This window comes from Pomacea canaliculata, linkage group LG11 (assembly GCF_003073045.1).
Source record: "Pomacea canaliculata isolate SZHN2017 linkage group LG11, ASM307304v1, whole genome shotgun sequence".
Classification (NCBI taxonomy): domain Eukaryota; kingdom Metazoa; phylum Mollusca; class Gastropoda; order Architaenioglossa; family Ampullariidae; genus Pomacea; species Pomacea canaliculata.
The window spans coordinates 1,139,239-1,147,907 of NC_037600.1; the positions used below are offsets into that span (position 1 = coordinate 1,139,239).

At 40.2% G+C, this 8,669-nt stretch overlaps 1 protein-coding gene across 4 annotated transcripts; it reads right to left on the reverse strand.

Annotated features, from left to right (window-relative positions):
• Nucleotides 1–2,900: 2,900 nt before the first annotated feature.
• On the reverse strand, nucleotides 2,901–8,669 carry LOC112576002. Of its 4 annotated transcripts, XR_003101722.1 has the most exons (6): nucleotides 6,447–7,304; nucleotides 6,084–6,256; nucleotides 5,807–5,924; nucleotides 5,060–5,223; nucleotides 3,473–3,923; nucleotides 2,901–3,250 (listed from the first exon to the last, which is right to left on the reverse strand). XR_003101722.1 is itself a non-coding variant. In XM_025258192.1 (5 exons), the coding sequence occupies exons 2-5, from the start codon at nucleotides 6,114–6,116 to the stop codon at nucleotides 3,849–3,851; spliced, it is 390 nt and encodes a 129-aa protein (XP_025113977.1). In that variant the 5' UTR covers nucleotides 6,117–6,256; nucleotides 6,447–7,304; the 3' UTR covers nucleotides 2,901–3,848. The 4 variants fall into 4 exon arrangements, 1 of the variants encoding a protein (XP_025113977.1); XM_025258192.1 differs by having other exon boundaries at nucleotides 2,901–3,923; XR_003101724.1 differs by lacking the exons at nucleotides 2,901–3,250; nucleotides 3,473–3,923; nucleotides 6,447–7,304 and adding exons at nucleotides 7,393–7,701; nucleotides 8,455–8,669 and having other exon boundaries at nucleotides 4,586–5,223.

Consider the following 8,669-nt stretch of genomic DNA (forward strand, 5'->3'; position numbering starts at 1 on the left):
TCTCAAAGAACATATGTGATGCATGTATCATGAGTGTCCTTACGACAGACGATTCTCATATCAAACATGTATTTTCAGAATAGGAAGGAAAACCCTTTGTACTTGCTCTTGTTTCTTTTCCTCTTATAAGTCACCTTAATGCTCACAGAAATCTGTGTATGCGTATTTCTTTAGCAATGCATTCCCAGAGGAAGAAAAGCAACATTTTTCCTTTGCTTTATACTATGTAATATACTCCTAAACATCCTTAGAAACTGGGGCCTTACGGTGAACTTCATGTATCTGAAGTCATGTGAATTTCCCACAGTAGTAAATATCACACACTCAAAACGTACGATACAAGTGTTCAAGCATATCTTAATTGGAAGCGGGTACCCGACTATCGCAGTTGACCCAGCTGGCAGGTGTGGGTACCTGACTCCTTAGAGCACTGGGCAAGGTAAGGCAGCGAGGGACAGGAGATGGACACCGCCTTCTGGTAATACTTCTTAATTCTTCCCCTGGACCCCATATTTCAGAAGCATATGTCAATACAGTCACTATCTGCGAGTCAAAAAGTTTCTAATACAAATAATTGTTTACCTGAACCTTAGTGATATAATGATTTTAAAAGTTGTATTGCTTTTAATTTCTCTTCTTACATACTTCTGCCAATGATTTTGTGGGACTTAATCTTGTAAAGTAAACAATTACGAGATATTCGTATGAGTTTGTCACAGGTACTTTCTCGTTCCATAAAACCTTTTTTGTTTCTTTTACTGATAAGTGACCACGCATTCTGGATAAAAGAACATTAGTTTTACCTAGATTTACTGGTAATTGAAGTTTGTTTACTTTTGTGTGTAAGCTGTTTGATTGGTTTTGTTAGCCTGTTGTATTTCTGGAGAAAAACCTTATGCTGCCTTAAAAAAGTAACAGGAACATTGTACTTTGAACCATTTGTATACCGTCTTTAGTTACTTAAGAGAAATTCAATCTCTAGTTGATAATAAAGATATAAAATAGTGAGAGACTTACAATGCATCCTGAACTCCCTGTCTACACTCAGCAACACTGGAGCACTTACCCTATTCCTGTACACACCCTAATATTGATTTACCTTCTCTTAAAACATGGGCTATGTGTAGATTTTCGAGCTAATTAAAAATTCTAATTAAAAGTACATTGCTGTTAGGTTCATCACTGGCTCGGACTAGGCCTTTATAGAAACTGAGATTTGTTGAAGTATACACTTTTGTAGTATGGCATTGGACCTAATTAAGCGATTTCCCTCTGAGATCATTTACAATGTGTAACAGCTTTTCGTTCCAATATTTTTTTTTCAGTTTAGGGTGAATTGTACATGCCAAAATCAAATCACAATCAAAATCAAAACAGACTTTATTGTCTGTCGAGGGGACCCAGGACAGAAATGTGTCTTCGCTCACAAGGGCAGGCATACATACTCATCCGCAGGGATTTTAATTCAAATTTTTTGATTGTGTAAATCTACTAGTTCCGCTGACATTATAATGTAATATAGGATAATTGTTAGGAGAAATGTGTGTGAAATGTCTGGAAGAGTCTCCCTTACAAAAACGATTAGAAATCTCACTGAGCAGTATTATAAATATTAAGCGAATATTTACCAAAATTATTCACTATCGAGTTTTTAGACTTTCTTACTCAGGCAGTATCAGTATGGCAGTCATTAAAAGGAGTTGTATAATCAAGAGTGTAATCTAGTGTTTAGAGTGTGTTTCTAGTCGCCCCCAGTGGAGCACAGGGCCGTAACCACATCCCGCCACTGGACCATGTTCTGGACGTTCCTCTCCAGGTGGGACCATATCCTGTCAGCTGCCTCCGCCTGTTATTAGTTATTCGCTGTCTGTTCTGGCATTCAGGTCACTACATATTAATATATGTATGTTGCCCTTTTCTACGACGGGTATCATGACATTCTTCTAACATGACAGCGCCATTATGGGGGGAGAAGCGAGTTCTTCATATATCCATCTTCGGGTAATGTGCAGCAAGCAATTAGCAGGACATTTTAGCTCATTCTAGTCACGATGTTTCATCGCGATTAACCACTTGACCAGCAGTGTTTAAAGATGTTTACCTATTAACCTTAAGGAGCATTTCACACCTGTGCATGGTGTGACCTTTTAGAAAAATAATTTTTGTTTTCTTTTGATGTAGAGGGGCGGTAATCCGTGAGTGATTGATTACATCAATACATGAGAGACGACACGACTGACGTCATAGATTGTGATGACGTCATAGGTGTGTAATGACGTCGAAAGACTAGTGACCACGCCCTCAACATCATGACTATCAGCAGCAGGAGCAGGTGTGATGTATTTATACCTGTCTCTCTCTTACAAACCTGTCGAGACATCATCATCTAACAAATTATAACGGAATTGCATTGTTCATACATTAAACAGCTTTTAAAGTAATATACAATCTACAAATTATTATTAGATTTACCTCTGAGTCAATATATATCCTACTATCTGACACGATATCATGTCATCGCAACTGTAAAGATAGTTTTCTTCTTAGATGAATGTCAGTCAATAATTGCAACATTAAAACTGATTAAAACTTAGAGGTTTATACTACTTAAAACGAGTTTGAGACAGCTAGTGGTCGGTGATGATGACAAGTTGTGAAGTGCAGCGAGACATGAGGTGAAGTCGGACAGGGCTAGAGTCAAATTTACTCTCGGTTCCCATAGGGGTCTGGATACCCATGTTAATACAGACGATGACCTTTCTCTCAAGGCCTCGAACACTCTCTCCATCAGCCACCCACACCACATCACTGCGGGCTGTGGCCACGTCTTCAATATCGTTATTCGTCAGTACCCGGATTGGAATACCCGCTTCTCTCAGACTCGTAAACAATACCCGGGAAACAATGACGAAGCTTGTTTAGGAAGTTGGCCACCTCGCGACCGCACGTGACACAGTTTAGTGACAGACGATGGTGACACTGGGGTCCGTGGAGAAATGTGGTGACTGGCGGGCCGTCTGTGTGGTCGGCCACCCCACGATCAGTGTACGCTTGGACAGCGCCATCTCTAACAAATGATGCGTCCTGCTCCACTTCCCTGACGACGGCCGGTGGAGAGCGGAGAGGTCTGGTTAAACATTCCACTTGCCATCCAGCCGGAATGTTTTTAAAGAAATAGCTTGCCGCCCACAGATGAAGAAGAGGAACTTGTCTCAGCACTTCATCACAGAATATGTTGATATCGACGATCCTAGCACAGATGTGAGTGTTTCAAAAGTTGGATATTTAATACAAAACAGTACATTTTTATAGTTTTTTCGAGTACACACTGTAATAGTGTAAAGGAACGAATTGTCTAGCGTTACAGGACTCGTCAAGCGACGTGGTCCCTTGAAAGAAGTGTCGATGGCATTAATCAAGGGATGACCAATCAAATGACTAACAATATTGCCCCTTATGGAGTTTAACTTACCACTGCGCTTCATCTGCGAGGACATACAATGACCCTTTGTTCGCAGCCTTTACAAAGTCGTCAAGGGCCTTCTTCTCGCCTTCAGGTACAAAAAAGTCATGCTGAAGGAAATGAAGCTGATTGGGTGATACACCTGCCAACTGCTGTGTGCTCACAGCTTGAAGAAGAAGGTAGTACAGCATCCTACAAGCTGCACGACTCTGAGTACAAGTACTCTCAACGTGGACGTGGTGACCACATCGCAGCCACTCCATCCCCTTCAGCAGCAGCACCACGGTTTTACCTGTGCCAGGTGGTCCGACTAGACAGACTCTGGACTTGTTCCGGAAAGAGTGGAATAAAAGCAGTATAGCAGTCTCCAGTGAAGGACACACCCTCACCCTGGGTCTTGATACACATGCGGGGAGGAGATATACAGGGTACACTCACTGTAGTCGCAGGGCCACAGAACCTAGCAAAGCACAGATAGTATGTTTATTTATCATTCTTTTAAAATAAATAACAAACAATTCGAGCCAATAGAAATATTAATGCCCAACATATTCAATGAACTGCGGAAATCATTGCTATGTTAATCATTCTACATTCGTCAGTATGCAGAGTTGGATATAATACCAGCTAAGACGATGTCAATAGAAATTTCAAAACCTAGAAAATATTAATAATGGACTCATACGTTCATACTGGGCTATTTATTTTAAAGGATGGGTGTTGTGAGTTACATAAATAAGGAAATAATCTACATTTACGTGTAAAAACAAATACAGAAAAAAGTACAGAAACAATTATTAATCTGGAATCACTAGAACTATTTACAAACTTTTCACTATCGGAATAGATTCATTTCAATTGATTAAAGCTTCTTTGACAACACGAGAAGTACTCTGACACATAATGAAATTGTTTAAGTTTTGCTTATAAGATAAAATGTAGCAAAAATAGATAATTGTAATTAAAAAGGACATAAAAACAACATTAAAATTAGTATTTTTAAGCTAAGAGATCAGTGATTAAAACCTGTTTTATTAAACACTTTCTAGTCAGCAGTATACAATAGATTAAATACTTAAAATGTAGTAAATGTCATTATTTCAAGAGTTAACAAAATTTAAGGAACTAATAAATACTTAATAGTTCTCATCCATATTTATTCTGCCTGGCACTCCCAGTGAACTAAGTTGATTATGTACATCACAAACGTAAAAGACATTATAAGCAATTCCAAATACAATAATTCATAAATAGAGAAAAACTATGTAAATCAGGAAAATTGATATATATGGTCAGTTTATTCTTTTTGGTATACTTTTTGACACTAACGTGTCCATCATATAGACAAACGTGTTGCGGTAAAAACAGAAAAGTATTCGGCTTTTGTGGGATAAGTAGACTTTTTCAAGACTTTTCCATATTCAAATTTTATCCACATAATAAACTTTTCTCACATATAAAATAAAACAAGACAAATGTCAACTTATCTGTCTTATGGTATGTTTGTTAGTTGTACTTAGAGATTATTGTGATTTGATTTCGATTTTCCCCTTTACAATTCCTTGAATGCTGGGTATTTCATGAAACTCTACAAACCTTGACCCCGGTCTCCTGGTTGATGAGCCTGACTGCCGTCTCGATCTGCAGACGAGAGCCGCGGATGATGACAGTCTTCGTGTCCTGTACGGGGGACGGGTTGGGGGCCAACTGAACATCGGCTCCTGACTTGTGTTGGATGTCTTGAATAGGGCTCGCACTTCCTGAAGACAGAAAGACTCAAAAACTTTAGTTTCATATTTATGTATTTTATATTTTAACCATCAGTCGGTTAACTTAATTTTTTTTATCTTTAGTTTATTTGAATTACTTTATTTCAAAAGATAATCATTTTTATTTTGCCTTTCTCTAGTTGTCTTGGGATATGATTGTGCAAGTTGGCCGTTGTTGCGTCAGTTTGTGTGTATGTCTCCGCACGTCCATGTCTCCTTTATTTGTTTGTGTGTTCGCGTGTGTAAAGGGCGAAGGAAGAGAGAAAGAGAAGAGGAAGACGAAGGTCAAGTTTTACCGGTAACAACAGCAGCTATCGCTTTCCTGTTGACTCACAAATAAAACATATTAATATGTGCGAAGTACCCTGCTCTTTGTGAGAGAATAACCACCAGTGTATGACTGCGAATGCGCGAGGTAGGACGTTACCCCACTGATAAGAAGGGTCTGTTGTAAACTGATCTGCACGTTTATTTAAAACACAATACAACTGGCAGTAAGAATAATCAAGAACGAATAGAGACATCCTGAAAGACTACAACGGAAGTGACGTCATCAACAAAGACAAAGACTGACCGGACCCAGCGAGGAGAGCAGCTTGCATGTCTTTGACAAAGTGCAGATAAACCTCCACAGGGTTGCCTCCCCTTTGACTGGCTCCACCACGTGCACGACATTTTGTCCGGCGGCCCGCCTGTAGTGGGATCACACCATGGAGATATAAAATAGCGAGTCACGAGATCAGATTACAATCAGCAACATCATAATTGAAAAATAACTAATATGTCACGGATCATATGCTGACAACACGTGTACACGTGGCAGTAAGGGTTCAGTAGTTGTCCTCGCTCACCTTTTGTTGAGCAGTTGACTGGTGACCAGACATGTTGCCAGTGGTCTTGTCGCTGGTCTGTTACTGCAAGTGTCACCTGAGATCGTCTCAGAGAACAAACGCTACTCACTCAGTCATCTACTGTAGTTTTTTCTTCACCCAACCTTTCCATCTCAGTCTTGACCTGTCTCAACCTGCACAAGGTGTCAAAATGAAGGTAGCACATTTTTTGCACTTATCAAATGTAAGGTTTAAAATATTATTTTTAACCTACCGGATGAAATGTCAGATTATCTAACATCAGCAGACTTTCTATCAAGTATCAAGTTTTCAATCTGTTTACAATCCTAGAACATCATGATTGTCGTGATACAGATTTCATACTCATTTAGGTTTCTCCTTTCCTCCTCCATGTTCAGTTTCTTTTTTCTGTATTGCAGTCCGTGATTGTGCTTACACAATCCTCCACCACACCGACACAATCTTCACTTCCATTCAATATATGACCTCTTGCTCTGTAAGGTGAAGGTTACTGTGGTGCCGTCACATGGGGTCTTATTTGTCAACAGTTCTCTCCACAAGCTGTTTTCTTTTGAAAGGTTAACCTATATTTATAGAAAGTTATTCAGCTTCAGGTGGCGCACCCGTACAACAGATCAGCATGTCATACCGACATCGACATGCTAACAAACATTCTAAACAAATTTGTAAAACATTTTAACACTCTTTGTATACGCAAACTTTAGTATTTTGAGAAGGAACTGCTTCGTTTGTAGGTGACTCTTTAAACAATGTGACTCTTTCGACCTCAAGCTTCCTGTTGTTCTCGCGGGCGTGTTCTTGGTATCATTAGGTCCTTGGTATCACTAGGTTTTTGGTATCACTAGGTCCTTGGTATCACTAGGTCCTTGGTATCACTAGGTTCTTGGTATCACTAGGTCCTTGGTATCACTAGGTCCTTGGTATCACTAGGTCCTTGGTATCACTAGGTCCTCTGAGCTGAACATCTTCCGGTGTATTGTCCTTCCCTGGTTCGTGAGGCAGCACTTTCAATACTAATTGACTCATTTCTGTTTAAGTTTCGTCCTCGTCCTTATAGATATTGAAAACACTGTATTTGTGTGGGTGTGTGTGTCTTCGTGTACTTGAGAAGGAATCGTGTTGACTGACAAAGGAGCCTGGTGTCCTTCCCGACACTCAGTGAACATGTCAGTACAAGTGTCACGAGACACCATGTTGTTTACGTTATCGTCAACATAAAACTGTTACACGTCGTGTCTGTCATCTGTTTAGCATCAAACCTTGACAACATCTAGGAGCAATAACTTACAGTATATGTGTCGCTGTATCACTGTTCATTCAGATGCTCGCCTTTGTACAGCTGTTGTGACGTGCACAGTCACGTGGCGTGGTCACGTGATCACATTCTTCGAGATTTGATGTCCGGGTGGCTTCGCACTGTTGTCTCTACTCAAGCGTGACCTTTTCTCGTAAAATACACTCGGCTCTTTGCCAGCTGAGAGGACAGTAGAGGAGACTCACAGTGCACAGGTGTACACGATGACATCGTAAGTAAGTTGATATCAAAGTGTGTGGCGGCCTCTATTATTACAGTTTCATACACAGTGAAACATTAACCCTGAATTCACAAGAAAATTCTCGTTCAGAGGAGCACGTGTTAAAGTACACAACACTTAGCACTAGTATACTATTATAATAGTCAATGATGTGTCAAACTGTAGGATCCGATGTATGTAGTAGCCAGCAGTGTTTACATCAGTCTTTTATATTCACTTTCTATTAATGTCCTATTGGTTTTAGCACTAAACACCCTGTTTTATTCAAAATGTGTTTTTGGTGTGTTTTATAGTGTTTAGGATGTGTTTCACTGTATTGGTTAAGGGAGGCTACTTCATAAGAAACTCTGGTGCTCAGTATAGTGGAGTTACATCCCTTCATATGCTGGGATTTCTTTCCTAAAAATGTCTTCTTTCAGTGTCCCGACCCACAGACCACAAAGTCAGGTAACGTTCGTACCTGTAAGAAAGATTACGTCACAGAATAAAAACAAAGTTTAAAGAATGAGCAGAAATTTTTGTTCTGTTCTATGAGTCGTGGCAATGGCGGCACTAGCAGCACTACAGTCATTATAGGGTACAGCAAGTAGGACTGTAGTTGGTAGTATTGGTGTCAGACTGTCAGTAGTAATACTATAATAGAGAGAATAACGGAGGGAATTGGTGTTGTCCACCGATCCAGTCACTACGTCTTGAACTATGTTTATATCATGGGAAGACAGCCAGCTCTGTTCACAGATGCCACATGCAGAGAAAGAACAGGGTGCCCAAGACGAGAGGTGAACCCAGGACAGCCAACCTTCACAGACGCTAACCTTTGTGTCACCGAATCGCTCTGCAAGAGACTTTTAAAACACCGGTCACCTCGCAAGTTGTTTGTACCACCTCAATAGTCGCATCTACTAGCTGCTGCTGACACGTCACGTGTTCACGCTCTCAGCACTTGTCAATATGGCGGACGACTCCTCGATAAAGATTGAATTCCAGTTGTACTCGCACCGTGAGCTTTCCCTCCTTCTTTTTCTCTCTC